This window comes from Trichosurus vulpecula, chromosome 2 (genome assembly GCF_011100635.1).
Source record: "Trichosurus vulpecula isolate mTriVul1 chromosome 2, mTriVul1.pri, whole genome shotgun sequence".
Lineage (NCBI taxonomy): Eukaryota > Metazoa > Chordata > Mammalia > Diprotodontia > Phalangeridae > Trichosurus > Trichosurus vulpecula.
Window position 1 is genome coordinate 73098533 of NC_050574.1, and position 25885 is coordinate 73124417.

Sequence of the window (25885 nt, forward strand, 5' to 3'; positions counted from 1 at the left end):
GGCCCAAGAGCAGGAGTGCAACTTGGAGAGGAGAGGAAGGGGAAGGTAGACAGTTTTGATGAAAAGAGAGGTTTGGACACATGCATCAGGGGAGGGGCCTGAGGGGGCTCACATCACATGGTCTCAATCTCTATAACAAGCAAGGTGTGAGGTCTTCTGTTGACAGTGAAGTATATGTGTGTATGGGGAGAACTGAGGATAATGGAAGTTGCTTGGAATAGCTGTTATGGGCAATGTGGTAGAAAAGGACGAGAGCTGCTGAGCAGCAGTGAGGGCCCAGGGAAAGTGACACAGCATCATTCACTTGACCTGGCCTTGTGTGCACGTATTCTAGGAGGTTCGCTAGTGTTTCCAAGACATGTTTACTGTGAGCACGGAGATGAGCTGCCAAGGTTCTTGGCTACAAACAGTATCAATTAATATAATTCTCCTAGCAAGCAAGCAAGGAAAAACACTTCAGGAAAGGAGAGTAGGTTAACGGCCCAGGTACCTGATGCTCAGCGATGAGGGATTTGACTCGGTCAATATTTTGTGGGGTTGGTTCTTGATCTCGCTGGATAAGAGTGGTCTCAGCCCATTGAATCCAAGCTAAAAGTTCTTCCAAGAGCTCAGCATTTGCGACAAGTTCTGAAAGGGCTGCTTCAAGACGCTGCTGGTGCTGTTTTGCCCATGTTAGAACCTGGATGCAGAACAAGAGAGACGGAGGGGGAGAGAGACAGAGACAGGGTGTGTAAGAAAGGCAGAAACAGAGAAAGAGGGGGAGAGAGAGGAAGAGAAACAGAGAGGAGAGAGAGAATGTGTGTGAGAGAGAAAGAGAAAGACAGGGGGGAGAGAGAATGTGTATGAGAGAGAGAGAGAAAGAAAGAAAAGAAGGGGGTGGGGGGTGGGGAAGAGAAACAGAGTGAGAGAGAGCAGTAATAAGCCTTTATGATCCAGATAGCTCTCTGTGTGCTACATGCTGTATTCGACTGTTTCACAGGCAATTATTACCCTCATTTGACAAATAAAACAAGTAAGACCCAGAAGCTGAGTGCCATGGTCAAGGCCACAGAAATACTGACAGAATCAGGGCCTTCATCTTTAGTGCTTTTTCTTCTACTCTATGATGTCTTTGCTCAGGAAGAGGAAGATAATGCATATGATATGCTGTTTGCTAATAATGAAGAATAACTATATAAATGCCCTGGCAGCATCACTTGTGAGTCTCCTCACACAGACAAATAAGACGAGAGCACTAATTACTTGTCTTTCTTCCTTCGTAGAACGGGGAGTATTATTATGAGCATGGGGGTGACGACTAACAGCGGAAGCAGCATCCCTTCTGTTCCTGTGGAAGGGACTACGAGGAGAAGCAAGAGACAGAAAGAGCGTCTTGTCCGGAGCCAAAGTGACCCCGGCTTTCTGCACCTCTACGAGTCCCTCTCGTCTGGGGCATCTCTTTCTCCCCGAGAACAGGAGCTCACCTCTTCGAACCGCGCTCGGATAATGGTGATCCAGTGTTTGATGGTGGTGACGCAGTCCGGGTGGCACACTGCCAGGATGACTTCTCCCATTGCCACGGCTGCATTCACATCCACTCTTTTTTCCTCCACCTTCTTCATGAATTCCTAAACAAATATTTCAAAGCATGAATTAAGTAATAGATTCTTTAGGTGACTGCTAGGGTCACAATTGGGGGAAAAAAAGACAATGAAAAGCTTGTGGCTAGTTTTCTCCCACTTTCATAGTTATTCAGAAACCTTGTCTTTTCTGCAGTTGCCTCCTCGTTTTCCCGAATGCAAAAAGTGCAGAGATGGGAGGGGACCATTGGGGTTAGTTGAACAGAAGAGGGGCTTGTCTCTGAAGTGGGGACAGGTCTGAGAGCCGCCACAGGGGGCACTAGAGGCCCATCTTAGTTGTGCCAATTTCATCATCCCTTTTACCACCTTTCTAAAAAATTTTTTTTAGATTTCTAAAACTTATAACCTTTGGTAAAGAGTAGTTTCAGGCACAAATAATACAACAATGAACTACAAGATGTGGCAAACTCTGAGAAAAAACAAAACCAAACTTTAGAGTTCAGCAATGCTTAAAACATACATACGGACAACACAAAACAATGGGAAAAATCAAAATGGGAATGAACAGTTGGCCTCCTCCTTAGGGCACAGCAGCTTAAAATACAATGTCCTTTAGCCTAGTTAGAAGATCCTGTGGGACCAAAAGAGGCAAATAACTTATAAAAGTCAGGACCCTGCATGAAGAGGAACAACGAGCCTCACTCTTTATAAAGGGCAACAAGGAGTTATAAAAAAAGAACAAGAAACTGTTTGTTGAGAGAGAGCTCAGGAAGGCTGACCCTTAAAGGCGATACAAAGGCCAGGCATTTCCTGCAGAAGAGTCAGCTCTCATTCTTACAAGACAAGTTTGGGATAAGCCAGACTGGGACTCTGCCACTTCATATGATGCTTCTGAGTAAAGAGTCTTCAGGTCTTTGGGTGCAGGGTGGTCAGCTCCTTGATAGGGGCTGTCCTCAAAACTCATTCCCCAGAGTGCCTCACCTTGTGTACGTCGATGAGGGACTGTAAGGCTTCTGTGTCATCTGGAAGTGCTCCCCGAAAGCGGAGGGTCTGCTCGGCCTCAGAAAGCCATTCCAGCAGCATGTGGACTGCATTTCGAAATTCTTCTGCCTAGAGGAACCAAGGATAGATGAATTACAGCAGGAAAAGGAGCCCAGGCCTTCTATTATTTTTTTAAACTATCCTAGGCAAGTGGAAGTACTGAGAAGCATGATCTAGTTGAAAGAATGATTTGAAATGAGAGGTCCTGGGTTCAAATTCTGGCTTTGCAAACACACTATGATTGCGGGCAAGTCATTTGACCTCTGTTGAGGATCCTATGATCAGTCACTTCTTCATTTTGTGACTATTTAATATGACTGACCAAACTCCAGGCTTGCAGCATTGACCTGTTTCTCTAATTCAGAGAAGGCAGAGTGCCTGAGGAGAACATTCAGAATAAGGATCCCTGACTTCTATTCGCTCATGGCTGGGGATGAACCTGTCACGCCCATGCCCACGCCCACGGAAGCAGGCACTCTCCTCACACCTGCTTCAGGGCGTGCTCCAGCCTGGTCTGCTTGGACACGGAGAGTTTGCACACGGTGTCCCAGCGGGTGCTGAGCTCCTGCAGCTGTACCCGCACCCACGTGGTATCATCCCGGCTGTTCTCAATCAGCTCTCGCCCAGATCGCTTCAGGACCTGTACGGTCCCTGTGCGCTTTCCCAGCTCTTTCTGGAAAACCTGCAAAAGGAAAAAGGCACTTTCACATTTCTGGGAGCCTGAAAGAACATGGAGTATCAAGGAACACATTTTTAAAATAGGCTTCTAAGACAGAAACATTGTTTCCTTCACTGAGGAAAAAAAATCCTCTCCTCCTGGGAGTTGCTAGAAATGCATCAATCCTCTGAGTCCACAGCTCTAGTATTCTGGTTCATTCTGTGACTCAGTCTATGAAGTCAGCCAAAGGGCTACAGAGACACGGCATAAAATGGATTCTCAAAGTGAAGTTTAAAAAGTCATAAATCCTGTACAAGCAAATAACTAGTTTAGACAAATCTTCTGTGATTAATCCAGAATGGCAACAGTGGTTCAAGTTAGTACATAAAAACATGGACAGAGAAATGAGAAACACAGTCGTTATCTTTTCAGCATCATCGAAGCACTTAGGGAAACCTGCCTCACTGAAATGAAGGGTGGGTGTGGCACCACCACCATCCAAGGTTTAGGGAAAGGGCATAGGCCTAGTCACATGGTTGACAAGAGCCCACAGCTGAGAATAAGAACATCCTGTTTGCTGGCCTTGTTGCAGGTATTCCTTTCAAGGGCAGAGGCAGGGGAAAACCTGAGTGAAGACAACAGTGTGGCCTTTCATGCACCAGGGGCGGCTTCTTCCTACCTTGTGTGCATCCATGAGGTTCATGACCAGGTCGAGATCCCCGTGGACAGGCTGGTCTTCCGCCAGCTGTGGCTCCACCTTGTACAACCAGTCAACCAGAGCTTGCAACGCATCCATGAACTGGCCAGAGAAGAGGAGGGCCTCTTCTAGCTTATGCTGCCTACAAATTCAAAATGGCAAAAGTCACTTTTGTAATTAATTCTGAAAAGGCACAGTCCTATTTTAAAAAATTTTATTTTTACTTGCAGTTGTAAATTTTTTTACATGATACATATGAAGTCATGCAAAACTTAGTTCTGCATCTGTCATGTTAAAAAAAGCAAGAAAAATAAAAGCTTTAATCTGCACTCTGAGATCATCAATCCTCTGTATGGAGATAGATCGCATTTGACATCATGAGTACTTTGGAATTACGGTAGATCATTGCATATGTCAAGTTAGTAAATCCTGAAAGGGAATAGTTCTTGAGAAACAGCCTTAGACATCCACTTATCTGGAAAGCATAGAAATCTGGAATGTGTAAATGAGGGAGATGTATGGCTATTTTTAATAAAAGGGATTGGAATCTCCACTGAAGTACTCTTCCTCTGCCCTCATGGTAGCACGGGCTTGGTCCTGGGTTCTCAAAGGCTATGCCAGGAGTGAAGGCTCCAACAGGTCCTGTCAAGCTGTCAAGGCTTTGAGCGTGGGTCTGGCAATGAACTGGATAGTTAACATCTGAGGACTAGCCTAGGTCAGCCGAGAAAAGAAAGCCTTGCCTTCAGAAATGTGGCCACAAGATGAATTGTCTTTGCTACACCAGCTCAAAAAGCCATCTGCTAAGCTATGGCGAGGTTGCATTCTACACTAGTAAAGGAAAAACACACCAACAATTTCACATATCCTGAAAGTAAGATCTAAGATAGCTTAATTGCAGCTCTAGCCAAACACACCCACAGAAGCATTAAATTTGAATTAGTAACTTTTTACAACTCCTATTTTCTGTAATAATGGGACAGGAATGGAGAGTAGAACTATTATTTCATTGGTACAGGGGAATTCCCGGAAGAGTCATCTCTTTCTAGCCATGTAGATTGGCACATTTTCTACAACCTATAGGTTTAAGAGTGTTGCTTAGAGCACTGGTAGCAAAATCAAATAGAAATAGGGGCCAATAAACCATAGATAAGGATTCCCTTGGGCCACATGTTGAATTAGAAAATCATCATCTAACATCTAGGTTCTATTTTTATTTATTTTGTTAAATATTTCCCAGTTAAATTTTTAATGGTTTGGACTCCCCTCAGGAGTGTTATGCTGTGTGTCTAACATCTCTAGCCTAAAGCACTAAGTGACTTGTCCAGGGTCACACAGCCAGTTGGTGTCAGACGAGGCTCTTGAACTCCTAGGCCAGCTCTCTCTCCACTCCATTACATCACACTGCCCTGTAATAATGCCAGCAGTTAAACTTCCCTTAAAGTGCTGAAGGGCAGAAAGTTTAACTTCAAATTAGAGAGAATTAGATCTAATTGTATCGTGACTATTTTACAACACCCTTTGAGATAACTGGATTCCTTCTGGTGTTACCACAAATTCATGACAGAATTACAAGCCTAAGACATCAGGCTTATCTAGACCTTAATGCAGACTAACTATGGGTTGGGTGCTACAGAGAGTAAAGAGATGGGCCCTAAATCTACGTTAGGACTACTTTCTTTGAAAGCCAGCGTTACACACAGACCCAGAGGTCCACATCTATGATCAGCTCACCGTTCCACAGACTTGCCACACACAGTGTCCCATTTGTCTCTGACTTCCCCCAGGCAGTTGTCAAGTTTCTGAGCATCATCGGGAAGTGAGGTCTTTTCTTTCAGGGCTCGGCCAGTCCGAATAGTAGTATCATACACAGGCTGTTTGCCACCAAGTGTTTTCTGAAATTCCTGTGATTCCAAACAGAAAAGGGAAAGCCTATTTTAAATCAGATACATTTCTGGCTTAGAAAAAGTAAGAGAGGCACAGATGGTTTTCTGGCCACGAGTGGAGAATGCATGAAGACAACAGTGCCTTCTGCTGACTTTGTAGGGTACAAAGAACGGCACAGAAAAGTCACAACAGCAAGGTCAATGAAGACGGCATGGGAAGGCAGTATGTTCAGGGCAAATGCTGGTCCCACAGTGCTGAAGTTAAAAATGTACCTCTCCTGATTAGCTATCAGTGAACTACAAAACTGCAGTGTGGGCTATACTATTAGTCACAAGCACACTATTAGGCAATTTTGCTGAGCTATTCCTCAGGAGCAAATGGGAGGAGGGGGAAGTCGTCTGGGGACTGGTTAGGAAGCATCTGTTGTGTCAAGACAAAATGTACCCCCCAAATAAAAACTTCTAAAATTTGCTATCTATGGGTTTTTGTTGCTGTTTAGAGTAGCACAAGAAGCCTACCTAAGACTGACTCATACGTACTGGGGATTTATTCCTTGAAATCATAGAATCAAGGAATTTTTTCATTCAAAGAGGCCTCAGAAGCCATTTGCCCTAACACAAAGCCAAACAAATTCCTGACAGAGTCATACAGATTCTACTTAAAAACCTTTACTGACAGGCTGTTCACTACTGTATGAGTCAGCCCATTCTACTTTGGGGGAGTAGTGAATTGAGCGCCAGGCCTGAAGTCACCAAGACCTGAGTTCAAATCCAGCCTCAGATACTTACTAGCTGAGTGACCTTAGCAAGTTTCTTAACCTCTCTCTGCATCAGTTCCCTCATCTGTAAAATGGGGATAATATCAGCACCGCCCTCCCAGGATTATTGTGAGAATCAAATGAGATATTTGTAAACCTTAGGTGCTCTATAAATGCTAAGGATCTTCACCATCATCATCCTTCTAGATCACTCCTAGTGTTACGAAGTTGTAATGCAAAGGTTGCCTCTGCGCCCGCCTTTTATGTACCACTCCTTTTGCTGCCAGCCGGTGTAAAGTAAAGCAAATCCAATCATGATGATCCCCTCCTTAAGTCTTCCCTCCACCAGGTCTTCCACTCAATCCTGGAATAGCCTGGCTTCTGGCCCCTTGGCCCTCCTGAAGACTTTCCTCTGCACACGTTTCAGCTGGCCAACATCTCTTCTAAACCTTGGTGCCCAGAATTAAATCTGACACTCCAGATGTGGTCTGAGCTGGGCGGAAGGATTCCTGTTCTGGAGGTGAGATTTCCATTCCTAGGGCCTCATGCCACATGAGGTCTTTATTCTGCGTGCCAGGCCACAGCGTTGGCTCCTGGTGGAGTTGCACTGCAGTCCACTACTCGTCTTGCCAGGTTTCCCCACTATGGGTTTTCTGAACCCAAGTGTAGGACTTCACAGCGGTCGCTACTGGATTCCACTTGACTTGATTTGGGCTACTGCCATTGTGCCAGATATCCTACCTAGCTTTAGGTCATCTACAGACCCAATAAGTGCACATCTATGTTTCCCTCTAAGTCACCATAACGCATGTTGGACAGAACATGGCCAAGGCCAGATCCCTGGGGTCTTTCACTAGAGACCACCTTCCAAATTAATGGACCCAGTAATCCTCACTTAAATTCTAGTCACTCCATCAGTTCAAAATGTACCTAAGTAAATGAAAATACGGAGCTCCACATGACTCACAGACAGCATGAGAGACTGGCTGAAACTGGGAAGCATCCCACTGATCTACACTGAGGAGCCCTCTCACCTAAGACATGACGCTTAGCAGACTGATGTATGGCAGAAGCTGTTCTTGCTGAAGTCATACTGAATTGACAGTTAGGGCAGTGTAAGATGCTTAAGGAATTTCAGAGAACTGGAGGATTCCCAAGATGGAAAGAGCCTGAGAAGTAGGTAGTCCAACCTACAATGGACAGAAAACCCCTTTCCAGCCTTCTCACTAAGGGATCATCAGGGCTTCACATGCAGACCCTGAATAAGGGAGAACCTTATCTCCTGAGACAGTCCATGCCACAGATGGACAACTTGCATTGTTAGAAGATGTTTCTCAAACTTTTAAATCTATCCCTCTGTAACCTTTCCCTTCCCTATTAACCTGACCAATTGAGCCAAAATCTGAGCCTTTCCCATGTGACAGACTCCAGGTGCTTGAAGACAGCACACATATTCTTCCCTCTTGTGGTTTTCTTTTTTCCTGGGCCTACAACAGACCTTCCATATTAAGGATCTCAAGCCCTTCACTGGCTTGGTTGGCCTCCTCTGGAGGTACTTCAGTTTGTTACTGTTCTCCTTAAAACAGCCCCAGAACTGGAAGTAGTTTTTCTGATGTGGTGTAACTGGGAAGGTATACACAGTGGAACTACCCCCTCACTCAATAGGGACACTATACTTCTCATGATGGAGTTTTAAAATCTCATAACCTTTTTATGGCTACTACACCATGTTGTTGGCTTGCATTCCACTAAAATCTTCACAACCGTTTCATATGAAACAATCTGAGGCTAGACAGTGATTTTGTGAGAGAGTGGGAAGGAACATGACACACCTCTGGTTGGAGGGGTTTAGACCAAATCAGGGTTAATTTCCAATATCCCACATCGCTCTAGATTTTCCTAAGTAAACTGAATTTCTTTCCTTATTTTTATTTACATATTTTATAGTTCTATTACACCATACTTCCCAATCCACCAACACTGGATCTTTCCTTGTAACAAAGAAAAAACAGAAAAATCAACATACAAAACAACTGTGTCTGACAGTACATGTATGATAATGCACTTTTTATGTCCCCATCTCTACCAAGATGAGGTATACTGAGGGACTCAGACTGGCTAATGAATGAAGTTTGGAGTCCAGCTCCTTTCAGTGCTATTTTCACTCACCAGTTGTTTGTTTCTCTTCAAAAAGAGTTAGACTATTTCTTACCAAGTCATAATCTCTGTGGGTTTTTATGTTGGAGATCAGCCTGTGATCACTTAACTGCTTTACCTTGTGCCTGGACAGCTGAAGCTTAATTTTGTCTGGATCATTGGATATCTCCAGCTCCGAGTCCAAGTGATTCTCTGCATCTTCTAGCCAGTCAATCAGTTTTTTCCAAGCTTCATGGAACTGGAATCATATGACAAAAACATTGGGATGCTAGAGTATGAAGTTTGATCCTAACAGACTGGTTTATAACATCCCTCAATCAAAGTTTCTTACCTGTTTAGCTCGTTTTCTGGCATCGTCCAAAGATCGACCCCTCTCAACAGACCGTTGGACCACCTTCTCCCACCGAGACTGAACGCTAACCAGTAAGTTCTTGATCAGGACAACGTCCTGCTTTTGACTGAGAAACTTCAACTGATTTCCAGTCTGATCTAGCTCAATGATATGGTCCCGGTGAGCATTCACTTCATTGGCAAAAACCTAAAAAAGAATTTTACTCTTGCAATCTCAAAAGATAGAGTATTGAACCTGGGAGTCTGAAGACCAAGACCAAATTCCGCCCTCATCACATACTTGCCATGTAACCTTAGGTGAGTTTCTGACTTGCCATCAAGGCCTAGGCCTATACTGCCTAGCTCGTTGGGTTAAGTACCAAAATAATTGTGAGAAAAGACAGACTAACCATTGACATATACAGACCTATGAACTCATGAGCCTCTTTCATCCACACCTTTACAAAGGAAGATAATTGGTACCTTGTGCTCATCGATTTGTGAGAGGATGGTATTTAGGATAAGGCTGGGCGGAGGTGCAATGTTCAAACTCTGCTCTGCTAGCGTTAGCCAGTTGATAAACTCCTGCAGGGAATTCTGGAATTCTGTTGCCAGGTTGAGCACTTCTTCCAGCTTGGACTGAATTTTAATGACACAAAGAAAGGACCAAGTTTAGGGACTATGGATTCACAGATAAAAACTTCATTGTATACCAAATGAAATGACCTCTAAAAGAGGGACCTCATTAAGACAACCACGGAACATGACTTGTTTGTCAAGAAGGGCGGATTTCAATGCTAGGGGCTGAAAGTGAAACAAAGGGATAAGAAGTGTGCATTCAATTAGCATCTAGGGAAGGAAACTGTTCAATAAATGGAAAGGAATGGGTGCTTTGGAAGTAACAGCTGCAGGATCTGTGAACTGGCTTGGGTAAAACTTCAATTTCCTTTAGTTTATTCTTCACATTGTCAAATTCAGGAGGTATGTTCACTGTGGTTAAAAAAAAAGGTCAGTGTACTCATAAGCAGTCAATGTAATAAAAGCAGCCAGGAAGTTATTAGCAGTTCTAGGTAAAAATCTGGCAACAATAGAAACGAGTATTCCTGTTCCTTGAAATTCAAGGTGCTATTATTTGGGTCATAAAGACTTGAAATACAAATGCAAAGGAAAACAGCCCAATTGGAACAAGTTAGACTCCAATTTCCATAGGGTTTGGCAAGGACAAATCCTTAAATATTCCTTGAATACCCATCTGTGGGCCTCTACCCTCATAATCTAGAGCTGCCACGCATCATCTTCAGGCAACATTGTAGTGACAGGTAGGTAAAGAGTACAATTGCTTTTGGTACTTAATTTGGAAAAAAGGATCTGACATGATTATTCAAAATTGGCTGGCTCCTGATCATCTCTCCTTTCTTTTGCTCTTCTGAAACAAATCCCTTAGCTTTTCTCAGTTATTCAACTAAGAATATGTCTCCTGATTTTTGAAAATGTATCTGGACATTGCCCATAGATACTGCATGAAATTTTTTTTTTTTGGAGGGGAGAAGGCAGGGCAATTGGGGTTAAGTGACTTGCCCAAGGTCACAAGGCTACTAAGTGTGACAAGTGTCTGAGGCCAGATTTGAACTCAGGTCCTCCTGACTCCAGGGCAGCTGCCCCAATACTGCATGAAATTTCAACAATCATGATTTTTAAAAGCCACTGGCCTTCCTTTCAAGTTAAAAGTTGGTGACTAAAAACAGTCACAAAGTGAATCACCACCTTAGTGATTCCAGGAAATGAATGAACACAGTATGATGAGAGTAAATCCAACCACCTATCTGGCCAAAAAGCCTCATGCTAGGCACTGCGGATATGAAGACAAAGTGAAGGACACTCCCTGTCCTCGAGGGGGCATGTGGAAGACATGAGAGAGAGCCCAGACATCTGAGGGAATCAGCACTTCAACCACCCGAAGAGCTGACTGTAAACAAATGGAGCAGGAGAAAAGGCCGCCTCCCTGGCTGAGATCTTTATGTGCCTGTCCTTTGGCGATGACGCTTGCTACACTGGTACCTTTCTCTCTTCCATCTTGCTGCTGACCACATGCCATTTTTGTTCTAAGAGTGTAACGCTCTGCTCTGTTTTTGAGCCAGATCCAGAGTCATCTCGGCTTAGGAGTATTAGCCTCCCCTTGTCCAGTAGCTGGTTATACGTCTCCTCCTGGGCTTTCAGCTGGTCATACAGCTCCTACATGCAATTTAAAGAGGGAGCAAAAATATCCATAAGGTACATTTCAATGAGATTTCAGTTCAATGAAACTTGCACACGCTCACGCACATGTACATGCTCACACATGTCATAATAAACCCCAGGAAAGAGCCTGGGAAGGTACGAAAGAATGATTCTTGGCCTGTCTCTTGCATCAGGAATTCAGCAGTTAAACTGCAGGGCTATGGAAGGCCCTATCTGGGAGAACTCTTGATCCTCTGAATTCAGCAGAGATAAAGGAGAAAAAAATGTATTTTAGAACCAGACATGGGAAGTGGAGGGAAGACCCTAGGGATAGCTTATGTCAGTATCAACACAGGATTTGTCCCTTCCAGCGCACACTGATTTGAGACCCTTTTCCTGGGAAAAAAAAAAAAAACCAAAACCTGCCATATTAGGATTTCTCAAAATCTGTACTAAGTAGCCCCCTTATGGAACACATCTCCATGTTACTGTTACAGAGGCAGAGAATATAGATCACTGTATTCTCTCATTGTTTCTTTACCAATAAAGTTGTCTAAGAATATGAACAGATCGCTGCTATTTTTTATCTGCCAAACTCCTCCAAGAAATACTGGGACATGACAGAAACTCATAAAAGCTCTCTGAATAAGTGCTCATCTGCAATTTTGTATTAAATTACCATCAGCAAAAATACACATCAAAGACTAGCTCTAAAGACACACAGGCTTCTGGCTTTAGAAAGGAGTTTTGTGCTCTCATTCATCGGCTCTTACCATGTGGGCATTGAGTTGTTCTCGTGCTGTCTCAGGAAGTCCTCCTGTGGGCTTGGATGAAGAAAGCTGGTTTTCCATCCTAGTCAGTCCCAAGAGAAAATCTTCAATTTCACTGTGGAAACCCTGGGCCTATTTGAGAAAAGCCAGATTGTGAATCGAGGGCATTAGCAATTATTAATTTTTGGTTTGAAATTTAATTTTCTAAATTATTATATATAGAATCCAACTTCAGGGAAAAGTGATTCTGACAATTCCAGAGAGTCATCTCATGACTTAGCTAGGATCCAGCCTGGACCATGGATCGACTTAAAACATTTCCATCCTCTACAGCAAAAGGTACTACACAAAACAGCAAGTACAGAGGCCTCATAACAACATAGTTCATTATTTTACAGATTCAGATATTTCAGAGGTGAAATTAGATCTCTACCCAAACAATTCCATCAAGTAAAGTCTGATACCACAGAGCTGGTCTACAAAAGAAGCTCCAGTAAATCACAAAATACTCCTTTCATGGGAAGAGAGGACATTCTGATGCACTAGATTTCCAGTTAAAGGATAAAGGTTCAAATTCTGGTTCTGCTCGTTAATATCTGTGTCCTGTGATTCAGGGTAAAAACACTTCACTTTTCCCCTCTGTAAAATGAAAGAACTATATTAAATGACCTGAGCTTCACATGCCATATGTAAGATGTCACAGAAAATACAAAGAACAATTCTGGTGCTACCTTATGGAAGCGAACATCTGTGGTCTTAGTTTACTTGATCATTTGGGAAGCAGCATGGTGCAGTGGATAGAGACAGGATCTTAAAGTCAGAAGCCCTGGGTTCTAGTCCTGCCACACACATATACTCCCAGGATGGGGGTGGGGGCTGCAGGTGGAGAGGGCCCACCTCAGCACAGTCACTAATGCTTTCAGTGCCTACAAGGCAACTCTCTAAGCCTATACGCTGCAGAGCAGGCACCCATCTGTATTGGCAGAGGTGATTTTCTTCATTCAGAGTTCCCTACAGCAATGACATTTCAGATTTATTTCAACCAAAATAACAAAGGGATATGAGTAGTTGCATGATTATGCATAACTATTACTTAAAAAAACTGTTTTTCTTAATTGCTTATGGGATTTAGGGTTTTTTGTTTGTTTTTTTCAATGACTGGGTTTGTTTGGATAATTTTTTTTAATGCAAAAATCACTAAATGAAAATATATGACTATATGGTTCACTCTAATATCAGAGATGTTCCTACTATTTGAAGTTGTGGCTTAAGCTGTCAGGCCTCGGCTACCAATTACACTGCTGTTCTGATTCAGAAATGCCATGATGTAATTTAATAGGGATCTAAGTAAAATCTCACACTATGGAGGTTCAAAGAACCTACTTGAGAAGTGTAAGGTGCAGTAGGGCATGTCAGGCCACAGCAGCAGCAGCAGCTGCTGCCATTTGAGAAAGGCCTCAGGACAGGTAGTTCATATGATAGGAAGCTACATTAAAAGAAGCACAGCATCTGCGGCGAGGGACGTGAGACACTGCTACTATCCTCACTTTCTGCCCAGATCAAACCACCTTCAGTGGAGCACTGTGTTCTGTTCTGGGTGTTGCATTTTTGGGAAAGACTGATAAGCTGAAGAATATCCTGAGGAAGACAATCAGGATGGGAAAGGGCCTTGAGATCACGCCACATAAGAGTCATATGGAAAAACTAGGGGTGCTTATTCTTAAAGGGCAAATCATATCTGCAAGTGTCTGAAGGGTTGTTGCAGGAAAAAGGAGGAGGTTTGTTCTGCTTAAGCCTGGAAGGCAGAAATAAAGAGAAACAGGCAGATGTTTTAAAGGAGTAAGTTCAAACTTGATATAAGGAAAAGGACTGCTAAGAGTTGGTGCTAACCAAATGGAATGTACTGCCTCAGGAGGTGGTGGGAAGCTCCTGTCTGGAGGTCTTCAAACAAAGGCTGGACTCCACGGCCTCTCCAATGCTGAGCTTTAGTGATTTTCTACGTCTACAGACATATGCTCACACACACACACGCGCGCGCACACACACACACACACAGAGCACACACATGCACAGCCATGCCAGCCCTAGAGAATGCTGCCTACCTGCTGGAGGGTCGACTGCAGCTGCTGCTCTCGCTCTTCTGTCTTCTGCAGCACCGACTCCCAGCACTGGTTCATTGTTTCCAGTCGGTTCCGTAAGCTGCTTGCATCATCATCGCCAGCGCTGGATTCCAGAAGCTCATTGCCAGCTTTGTTGACTGTTTCAACTGTGGCTTGGTGAGCCAACACATCATTTTTTAGAACCTAAAGAATGTTGAACATGTTAATTTCTCTTGCAGGTTTAATCAATTCAAGTCTATGGAGGGCGGGGAGGGAGGAGAGTGTATAAGTGAGTAAGTTTTTGGTTTGAAACCAAAGGGTTTAGAAAGAGAAAATCAATAACTTACGTGGTGTTTTGCAAGCTCAACCTCAATGACCTTGGGGTCTCCATTGATTGGCCTCTGTGCATCTAATAGCTCTTCTGTGTGAGTCAGCCAGCTCATCAGCTCCTCCAATGCATGCTGGAACTGACCAAGGGCTAGCAGAGCCCCTTCAAGTTTATGCTTGTTGGGAAAAGAAAGGCGAATTAGGAAAGTGAAAACCCCAAGGGATAGAGTGTGTGTGCTTCTAGTAACATTCACCGTACCTGCCTGTGGGCGATTTTCTCACCCAGGTTCTCCCAGAGGTGCTTCAGCTCCGTCAATGGTTCTCGGATAATGTCTCTGTCAGTTTCATCAGTTGCTTTTTTCAACATTAGCTCCCCCTGGTGATTTAACTTCTCCATCTCAATCTGCTGTTGGTAAACTTCCATTTTAAACTCCTACGAAACACAAAACCCTTAAGATTAGTGTGGCAGGATGACTAGGCCTTTCCAAGGTCACCCCTGCCCTCCATGCACACAATCAGCCCCCCCCAGCCATGCTCAGGGAACAAACCTTCATCTCATTTAGCTGATCTTTCACAGTGTTGAGGTCAGTGCCAACAGGAGGCATGTTGCAGAGTTTAATCACAGTGTTATCTAGCCAGTCAAACATGGTCTAAAATTAAACACAATTAGAAAAATCAGACTATGGAAATCTAAGGAAAAGTGAGTGGCCCCTATGCAGGTAAACAGAGGCAAATCCAATCCTCTTGTGATGTTCATTCTTAGGTTAAAAAAAAATAGTAGCCTTTATTCCAGCAAAAAAAGATTAGAAAGTGAGTTGGTGAAGGTCTCAAATTTAAGGAACTATAACCTGGTCTGGTTAATTTTAGATAAAAATTGAGAATTATGACAATTAATTGTCATAGATTAATTACTGATTAATAATGAAGATTAATACTGAATACTTGTCACTTGAGAGACTATTAGTAGGAGGCTGGACTCATAAACACTCAGGATAGGACACAGCTCTTTTAACCTTATCAGTAGCATTACAAATCAAGACAGCTCACTTTGTTTTGATCTCCCTGGTCCTCTGGTGTAGTTCCTGGGCAAGCTTAGTTTAACAGCCAAAATATGCCACCAAAAAGAACAAAAAAATGCAAATGAGAAGAACTGCCCTCTCACCTCTCATCTGCTACCTTGAAGAAATCACTTAATTGCTCTGGTCCAGTCCCCTTATATAAGTGTTCAATGAGGGGCTGGAACAGATGACCTCAAAGATTCTTCTTTCCCACCCTAAAGGCCTTCAAGTTTAAATGCAAAGATTAACAGAGATGTCAGGAACTTGTATCACACCACATATATCTCATGATTTCCCCAGTTGCTAATGAACAGACTAAAGCTACACCAGCGGAAATCAATAGTCCTGAGAGTGACTGGGCACTTGGCCATCTGATAAAGGTGACTTGTTTTTCATGTGTCCCCATCCCTTAGCTCAGTCTTCCCCTGGCATCTCACCTGCAGGGTGTCCTGATACTGCACGGCAGCCTGCATGGCTTCCTCCAGTTTTTCTAGCCTCTCTCTCCAGGTTTTGTTTAAGTTCTCCCAGGCATTGTTCAGCTGTAAGAAAAAAAAAAATTAGGGCCCAAAGTAATGAAATCTGCCATGCTTCCTTTCTAGCCCAAGGGCAGGAGCTCCATCTTCTACAGAACTCTAGCCAATTTGTCTTCATACCTCATCAATGCTCTTCTTCACCTCTGGCTTCTCTGTTTCTCCACAGGCAAAAATCAAGTCTGCTCCAAGGATTCGGATAAACTCAAGTTCTTCATGCAGACCATCTGTCTCCTCTTTAATGGTCTGTGTGCAAATGAATACAGGATAAGTCAAAACAGAAAGGACGGATACAACTCTTAAGTTCTCTAAATGCAATTCACATCTTCAGAACAGAGAGGGCTCAGCAGAGCTGCCAGTGATGTTCTATAGATGTCTTCTGGTTTTTCTTCTATTTTATATCTTAAGGATTGAGGCTCTCCAGACCTCTTTTTAAAAAATGCACATATTGTAGATTGGGGAGGCTGCACTGGGTTTTCAGGACTTTATGAAGGCCCCTTCTCTTCCTCCAGCATTTGATGAGCAACTATGGCTTACAAAGGCTGCCAACAAGGCATTCTAAAAGGATACAGAAATAGAAGACAGTGCCTGGCTTCAAAGGACTTACAGACACCGTGCAGATTGTAGAAATGGCAATGGAGTCAGTCCCCTGTTCGTTTTTGAGGAATATACTTGGAAGGCTCAGTTTGCTGGAAATATCCACTGCATCAGAATAAAAGTGACTGGTTTTTTTTTAAAAGAAGAAATGGCACTGGGCTTAGAGTAATAAGTGCTAGGTTCAAGTTCCAGTTCTACCATTTAACAAGGTGATCCCAGACAAGATCTTTTTCCTCTAAGCCTCAGCTTCTTTATCTGCAAAATGGAGTCACTAATCCTCCTTGGACTCCCTACCTCTCAGAATTATTGTTGAGAATCGAATGAGAGAATATATGCAAAGAGCTACAGAAATGTGAACTCCTATTATGATTGAATTTATGCTTAGTTGGAGGGATTCAGCACACACCCTGCCACATCCATGAAAACCCCCAAAGAGCCTTCCAACAAGCTTAAGTCACAGCAAGGGCTGCCCACATGACTGCTCAGAGGCTGGGGAGCAAGTGACTGTCTATGGAGCATGGGAATGGACGAGGAAGCCTCCTGGAAGAGGCAGGTTGCAAAAGAGAGGCCATGACTGCCAGAGAGGGTGGAGGAAGGAGTTACATGTGGGAAAAGGGGAAAAATTAGTGGATGTGCTATGACACCAGAGGGAGGTTATCTAAAACCCGAGCTAGGGAGCTAATGGGGAATTCTGGAGAAAAAGTTAAATGGGTATTGAGCTTGGCTAAATTCTAAATATGAAATCTGAATGAGGCAATATCTAGAGTACAAATATCTATCATCAAAGAGGATTTTTTCAGGAGAAAATAAAACACAGTAGACAGAGAACAAGGAAGATCTGAGTTCAAGTCCCATCTCCAACACTTCCAAGCTCGGTGACTATGGTCAAATTAAACAACCTAGCTGATCATCAATTTCTTCACTTGTAAGACGAGCTAACAATACCTACAGTAAATAAGACCAAACGTTACTATTTTCTGTGCTCACCTCAGCAGCTTCCACCTGCTGTTTGATGATGGATGGGTCGATTCCCGGGCTCTCCAGATCATGAACAATATCCTGGGTGTCTTTTACGGTGGTCAGGAGGGCTGCCATGTCGTACCAGAATTTCTCTGCTAACTCAAGGACATCAAGGAATTTGATTTCTCGCTCTTCAGCTCGGGCTTTGATATCTTCCCAGAAAAATACCATCTGATCCAGTTTGTCCTGGATTTCTGATGTAGGAAAAGAATATAATTAATAATGACACCCTATGCATGTAGTTGCGTGGTCTCATTAGAAATTCCATCCAAGTCCTCACATATCACTGAAGAGCTGATAAGGGCTAATCTGAGATCTACAATGTGCCCATATAAGATACTCTGCCCACTCTCCTCTGGGCCTCTGCACTGGATGTCCCCCGGGCCTGTCACCCTCTTCGCTTCTGTTTCTCAAGACCCCTAACTCCCTTGAAGGGTCCATTGAAGTGCTACCTCCTATAGGAGGCCTTTTCTAATCTATCCCAGTTGTTAGTATTCTCCCTCTCAGCCAAAAATGACAGTGCATCTACTTTGTATGTGGTACATACTTATTTATCTGCATACATACTGTTATCTCCCCAGGAGAATGGAAGCATCCGGAGGGCACCCTCAGAGCTCAGCATGAAGCCTGGCTCATAGAAGTGCTGTGCAATGTGAAATGTCACACTCCTGGAGAATCTAAGCTACAGTTGCCAGCTGATGAATGAACCAAGTATTTAAATGAGTCATAGTAAGGAGAGCATAATGCCAATGCTTCACTGGAGAAGCCATCCTCAGTAGTACTGCGTGACAGCACCTCTCTCCTCTCCCTTGTGGACTGAGCTCCCAGAGCTGGAGCTGCTGCTTCTGTTGTAGGACAGGAGCAGGGAGGGGTTCCCACATCTGCTGCCAGGGCTGCAGGGGACTGAGAACAGTCTCTATACTCCCTGAGACTATCTTAGTGACGGTGGCAGGGTTTCTGCTCCTGCTACCAGGTAGGTATGGAATGTGGGCAATCTTTGATTCTACTGTCAGGAATATCTTGGGGGAAAGGGGACAGAATGAAGCCATGATATGCTCCTGGAAAACTGAATTGGAATTTGGTGGTCCTGGTTCTTGGTGTGGCGATCGCTCAAACAGAACAGGGACTCCCCTTCTACTACGATCCATTTAAAGGTATGGTTCATACTTAAAATGGTCTGGTTCAAAAGTACATCAATACTATGGCTCAGTAATATTGTGCGCTAAACACCTAGAGGACCTGGGCTTGGTTCAAACTCCCACTTCTACTATTTACTAGCTACTTGACCTCGGGCAATTCATGATTAGTTTTGAAGCTGGTCTGTGAACCTAACCTGCTATGCATTAAACTGTTTGTAGAAACTACATTCTGAGTTCCAGACAACTGATTTCAAAACATATTTGCAATACAGCCCATTTTAAGGTTTAAAGTCTTAAAGTTGGAAGCTAACCTTTTATGTTCATTAAAATATAAATATGGTGTGAAATAAGAGATAACCATTAGTTAAGTATTAGTTAAACGACCTCAATAAAGGAAAGAGATTCAAAACACCTTTTGCTGCTAGATCCTTGTCAGCTCCCTGGGATCGGCCAATCAGCTCCTCGCCTCGGCGTTTCAAAGCTTCAAAGGATGGCTGCAGCTTCTCCAGCTCCATGGCTGCACCCTTGTTTTCGCTGAGACATTCTCGGATCTTGTCCACTTCAGCAGGGATCAGTGGTGGTATACGTAAGCGGGAAGAGAGATTTTCCAGGGTTTCCAGCATGGGCTCCATTTTATCATGGAACTAAACAAACATACATTGATTAGGTAGGATGCTGTCTCAGGCACTCATTTCTCCAATGTATTTTTAGGGAGTAATACCAATGTCTACCGCTATCTATTGCCTATGGGGCTAGCCCTATTCACTATTTGGGTTACCAGTGGCCCAGATCCGTCAGTCCTCCAGCACAGGCTGACACCTGTCTTAAAGGATTACAATTCTTCATGAATTGCTATTTGGACCTTATAGAAATGGAATTCTTAAAGGTAGTCCAGGGAGTGAATTAGGAGTTTGCTTAGTTCATCATTGTTCTAGATAACCTTGGGGCACTGTCATGGTTTTCCTACACCTGATCATGCAACAAGAAAGAGATGAGACTATGAAACTGATAGGAATCAGTGAATCCACACTGCAGATGATGGCTGCATGCATAACTTGAATATTCACAGGTCAGAAACCCTGAGTCAGGAGTGTGTAAAAACATGCTAGAAGATTTGGGGATTAAAAACAAAAACCCTTACATGCAAAGTAATATTTTTGTGTGTTTACACAGAGAAGGAAACAAAAGGGTGATTGGGGAGGTGGAAATGAAAAGCACTTTATCAACCTTAAAGTGTAACTACACGTCTAATGATTGTTACCAATGCCAAGTTCATTTATCTGGACTATTTCAATGAGTCTAAAGATTCTCCCTTAGGGACTTGTCAACCCTAAGGTTCTCAATCAATATAGCAGATCTTATTTTATGACTACACTTAGGGTCCCTGGCAAGAGGCTACAAACAGAATCTTCTGAGAGGGAAATGGTTTCCCAGCCCTCCACACTTCTAAATGGCTCCCCCCGCCCAACCGCAACTCAACCATTCAAGTCACATAGTGCTTTGTACTGGCCATTCTATGTAAAAGGGTAAAAAAAACCCAAATTTTCCCTGGATACCCCCTTCTCAAGGTAACTAATTATCTCTACTCTCTGTATTAAGTAAATTACCTATGGGAGTGGGAACCTTACCTCTGAAATCTGTAATGGAGGGCGCAGTCAACACAACAATGAAATGTGACGATGTGGGGGAGACAGGAGGCAGGCAGCAACAACACACAGTAACACATTCCACAATGTGAGTGAGAGATGGGACGGAAGGTGGGGGAGAAACTTGAGTAAGTACAAATATCAACCAAAAGAATTGACTAAACGCAGGAATAAAATGCCCAGACATGACAAAAATATCACTACCAGTCATTATATTAGTTGAAAAGTACGCCGTTACATGCTTTAAACTCAAATCTCCATGGGGCACATGCTCTCTGACCTCTCCCACTCTGGATTCCCGCTCCACCCTCACACTACCATCCTAGTCTTCTAGGTTTCTGCTTCTGTCAGAACAGAACAGCTGAGGACAGTCTCTTGAAAAAAATAATATTCATATGCTCTCATTCTAGAACCAGATTCAACATTTCCTCTAGGAATCTGGCCTTCACTGACTTTGAAGGTTTACAAAACTGAGTGTTCTACAGTCATGCCCTGCTAGCAGCAGGATAGTGTCCTGATGTGGAAGCAGACAACCTGGGTTCAAACCTTAACCCTGATACTCATCACCTCTAGGGCCCTGTAAAGAATCTCTGAACCTTCTGGGTCTAAGCTTCCCTGTCTGTGCAATCAAAGAACTGAACTAGATATGACTCCAAATCCTATGGGATGTCATCAAGAGAACCAAAAGGAATGAATCAACACTTGTCATGAAACACTGACACCTGCTGCAAAATACTGACCCATGCAAAACATATCAAGAGCTGTTGAACAGAACACAGATATCCAAGACTTTCTGGTCTTTTTACATCTGTAATCAGTACTCTGGGCTAGACATGTCTGCACCTTGCCTCCAGAGCAGAGCTGTTTCAGCCACTGCTTGCTTATTTATAGTCAAATAAAGCCACAGGTTCTCCAAGGCCCAGGAAAGTTGCATACCTGAGCCGACTGTGAGACCGCCTCATCCAGGGCCAGTGCACGCCGGCGCACCTCCTCCTTGATTCTGGCATAGGTCGCCTCTGCTGTCTGGTACTTCTCTTGCACCATTTCACCTTCATCAGGGTTCAGCTCCTTCAGCTGTGGGCCGATCTTCAGTAACTTATCGATGTGAGGCTTGTGCTCAGCAATAGATTCCCTTAGTTGCTGTGCCAGAGAACAGAACCAGCTGAGTGAGACTGAGATGGCCTGAGTATCTCCACTGCAGGCTTTTTACTTATTGGTGTGGTCTGACCAGGCCCCACATATTCTAAGATTCCGGGAATCCTCACATTCCAGGGGCTATAAGAGCTGATTCAGCTCCAGTTTCCTCTCACTCTTTCCATTGTCCCTTGGGCATATTCCAGGCAGGCCACGCCAAGCGGGGATGTAGGCACAAGCTATGCCTCCTTCCTGCCCAAAGACTCCAGCTAACTTATGCAGGTTAGACCCTGCAGCTCATGGTGGAGCAGGAATGTGGGTGCTGGCCGGTCAGAAGGCAGGCCGAATGAAAAGCAAACGAGTACGAATGGGCTCCAGCACTCTTAGGAAAGACACCGCATTGTATCAGATGAGGCTTTCTCACTCAGCTGAGTCATTCCATCCCTTCTTCGGGTGGCTTTCCCCTAGATTCTCCCTGTACCCAATGCCTGATGCTCTAATTAAGCTAGGCTCTAACGTGAAGGATGTTGTTGGCACAAAGATTGTTTTTGGCAAAGCTGTTCATATAAATCTAAACTTCCTAGGTTATTTTTATGGATGAGGCATTAAGATGACTGAGATTATCACTTCGGAGCTGCTTAAAACAGACTGCTGAGCTCATTTTCAGTGACAGAAATTTAAAAACAAACTCCTGACTTGCCAGCCTTCTTACCCTCATTTCCTCCTGTTGCTGCTTGAGCTGCTCATGATCAATGGCAGGTGGAGGTAACTGTGCTATCAGGGCCTGTGTTTCCTCGATCCATGGGCTGAGCTCCTCATATGTTTCCCAAAACTGGTTCACCAAAACCTGGGCACGCTCCAGGCGGGCATAGCGCTCTGAGTTGAGCTGGCTAATGGCCTCGTACTGCTGTACCAAAGACTCTGTTTTCTCCTACCATTGAGAAAGAGTAAGGTGATATTAAATGTTATCGCAACTCTGGTCTGAAAATCTGAGATCAACATGGCACTACTAATTTTGCAGGGTTGTCATGAGGTTAAAAAGTACTTTACAAACCCTAATGCACTATTTACATACATCATTACCATCATCAGAATCACTCCATTTGTTAGCTTCTATGAACAAGATGTGGGCCTGGAATGGTTAGCTCTGTTGGTTAAAAAGCAACAGAACTACTGGGGACAAGGCAGTGAATACCTTCCCCTCTATGGGTCAGCTGGCTCTACACACAGAAGGGTGTATTCTATGGCCAGACTCACAACTCGGCCAGTGTTTCCACAAGTGTGTGTCATGGGAGATGAGAAGCAGAGGAGAGCATAGATGGATAGTGTGACCAAAGTCATCATCAGTCCTGGGAACATCACTCAAAACCAGTGTCCTAAAACTGAGGGGTGAGCAGAGTCATTGCAATTATAAGGAAGAGAGGACAGGTGCCTATTTTACATTCTACATCGTTGTTGTTAAAAGGTGAACGCAGGGGAGGAAGTAGATTTAGTGCTGGTCCTCAATATAAGAATAAGCAGTCGCCAGACCCTCTGAACATGCTACATATAAGGAAATAACTTACTTGTAATACTGCTTTCTGCTCCTCCCCACAAGTTCCAAAGATTTCACTACGTTGGCTAAAAAGTTCATCCATAGAATCTTTGTGTCGAATGATATCAATGGAGAAAGCCTTTGAAAAGGAAAATGCTGTTTAGCAAAGAAATGAGGGCAGACAAGCTTTCCATAAGGTAGGGCAATATAGGAGAAAGAATACTGCATTTCTAGTGGGAATATATGGATTTAAATCTCTGCTCTGCTACTTAATTCCTGTGCAAACCTGAGAAAATCACTGATCTTCGCTAGGTTTTAGTTTCTTCCTTTTTAAAATGAGAGGCCTGGGTCAGGTGACTTCCAAGGTTCCTTCCCTCAAGCTCTATGATGGTCTGATTCTTAATTCTGAACTTGCGGTGAACAAGCATCAGTAGCTTGTCTAGCTTAGATACCTATGATGATTACTACCGCTAAAAAATCTTAAATTTTCCTTTATCACAGGACTTAGTAGCCAACATAGCATTTACAACTTATTGAGCAGAAAGACTAAAATCACCTACCTGAGTCAGTATGCCAAAGATCCATGATTACATAGGTGTGGGAACTCTCCACCCATCTAGGACTTACAGTCTTGATACAGCTGCCTGAAGCTCATCAAAATTTAATGATTTGCCCTTGGTCACTCAGCTAATAAGAGTGCAAAATACTCTAACCACAATGCCTTTCATTTCAGGTTGGAGTTTTGAAAGCAGCAAAGTAGGTACCCTTGCTACAATAGACTGGAAGTCAGCTTCTGACATAAATGCGTTTTGGAGGCACACATACAAAAATAGCAACTAGTAGCAGTGGCAGGAATACTTAAAAGCCCAATGAAAACATACCTTTTATTTGTGGCTTGAACCTATACTTTAATTAACAGAGGGAGCTCCTAAAGACCAAACTCCTGGCTATGCAGATGAACCCTTCTTCAACGTGTAGGGTGGTCCAAGGTCATAAAGCCATCATGTGTCTGAGGTGGAATGGGAATCTAGGGCTTTCTGACTCCACTGCGTCACACAGTTTCTTCTATGTCATTGTTCTTAGAGGTTAAATTTTAGGAAAAACACTTCCAGTGTAAGAATGGTCATATGCTGTCTCCATACATGGTGTTTACTGAATCTGAACAATAACCAGCTCTTGTTTGCCCTGTGTTCTAACTGAAAAATAAATTCCTTTCCTGTTGAATTTCTGCCAAGAAACTACTAACCACCCTCTCTTCTGCACTAACTATAAACATGTTCGCCATTTCACAAAACCAGAAATTCCTCTCCTTCCTTTAGAATCTTCAACACTAATTCTTGGCCTGCTACTATGCCAGTGGATCATCTTATTTAACTCAGGATAATGCTATCTGCTGTACTTACTGTGCTCAGTTTGGAGCACTGCATGTACTCTGAAGGCCCTGATAAATGGGGAAGGGTGACCAATATCATGAGAGGCCTCAAGTTACTGTCATAAAAGAAATATCTGAAGGGAACGAGGGGTGAGAAAACTCAGGGAGGACACGACAGCTCTGTTCAGGTATTGAAGGGCAGTCATGAAGAAGAGAGAGTCCATTAGTTCTGGTCAGCTCTCGAAGGCACAAGAAACGATGGGTAGGAGCTGCAGAAAGGGAGCTACAGTTCTAACGTAAGGTAACACTTGCTAACAGAGCTCTCTAAAAGCAGAGGAGGCTGCCCTGGAAGGTAAGAAGTTCTACCTTCCTAGAGATCTTCAAGAAAAGCCTGAATGACGACATGCCAGCAGTACTATAAGGAAGGACTCTTGTTCCTGTATGAGCTGTACTAGATGGACTCTGGATCTTCGAGATCCTTTGAAAACCATTGCTGGACATTGCGTATCAACTCCTCGCTCTAAGTCCAATTGGATTATTAGGGCAGCTAGGGTGGCAAAGACCGTAGTTCCAACCCAGCTTCAGATACTTACTAGCTATATGACCCTGGGCAAGTCACTCAGCCTCTCTCTGCCTCAGTTTCTTCATCTGTAAAGTAGGTATAATAACAGCACCTACCTCACATGGCTGTTTTGAGAATCAAATAAGATACTGTGTGTAAAGTGCTGAGCCAATCTTAAGAGTGCTATATACACTAGCAATTATCACCAACTACTGTCAGTAAGACCATCATACTTACCTTCTGAACCTGCAGCTGTGCAGTGGTCTGATCTTGCTCCAGGCGGATTGGACCAAGAGCCATCAACTTTCGCTTGGTTTCAGCCACCCAGGCTAATTCTGCATCAGCAGCTTGTTCATACTGCCAAAGGAATGGGAAAACAAGCACATTACTACAAGCTGGGGTCCACTCTCTAAAGTGCTTCAAATTTACCTAATAGAAAAAGGCCCCTACTTATGCTAACAGAGCCTCCCTTCCTCCAAAATGTAATTTCCCGTTTATAACAACATTCTTCTGGTCACCAACTGCCTCACGTAACACTGTTGAATTTAATATCCTATTTCTGTGGAAGCAATTAATGAACTTTGTAGGAATAAACCTATATGGATATATGTGATGGAGCAAATGAATATGGGTACATGGCCAAAAATAGCACTCACTGCAAAAGATAATTGAAATATATGAGTAGGGGCAGTTAGGTGGGGCACTGAGTACAGCACCAGCCCTGGAGTCAGGAGGACCTGAGTTCAAATCCGGCCTCAGACACTTGACACACTTACTAGCTATGTGACCTTGGGCAA

The 25885-nt window shown here is 43.6% G+C and overlaps 1 protein-coding gene across 1 annotated transcript in view; it reads right to left on the bottom strand.

Moving 5' to 3' along the window:
* MACF1 (microtubule actin crosslinking factor 1) overlaps nt 1–25885 on the bottom strand; it is a 312647-nt gene that overhangs the window by 26267 nt on the left and 260495 nt on the right. Inside the window, exons 67-90 of the mRNA XM_036746382.1 lie at nt 25326–25445; nt 23186–23293; nt 22333–22551; nt 21423–21626; nt 20469–20477; nt 19253–19484; nt 17669–17895; nt 16208–16330; nt 15992–16093; nt 15045–15146; nt 14756–14929; nt 14517–14672; nt 14173–14373; nt 12074–12202; nt 11142–11315; nt 9567–9722; nt 9085–9291; nt 8872–8991; nt 5687–5856; nt 3938–4097; nt 3088–3282; nt 2541–2669; nt 1464–1607; nt 491–679 (exon numbers count right to left, since the gene is read on the bottom strand). Coding sequence (XP_036602277.1) covers nt 491–679; nt 1464–1607; nt 2541–2669; nt 3088–3282; nt 3938–4097; nt 5687–5856; nt 8872–8991; nt 9085–9291; nt 9567–9722; nt 11142–11315; nt 12074–12202; nt 14173–14373; nt 14517–14672; nt 14756–14929; nt 15045–15146; nt 15992–16093; nt 16208–16330; nt 17669–17895; nt 19253–19484; nt 20469–20477; nt 21423–21626; nt 22333–22551; nt 23186–23293; nt 25326–25445 — 3750 coding nt within the window. The remainder of the gene's footprint in view (nt 1–490; nt 680–1463; nt 1608–2540; nt 2670–3087; nt 3283–3937; nt 4098–5686; nt 5857–8871; nt 8992–9084; nt 9292–9566; nt 9723–11141; nt 11316–12073; nt 12203–14172; nt 14374–14516; nt 14673–14755; nt 14930–15044; nt 15147–15991; nt 16094–16207; nt 16331–17668; nt 17896–19252; nt 19485–20468; nt 20478–21422; nt 21627–22332; nt 22552–23185; nt 23294–25325; nt 25446–25885) is intronic.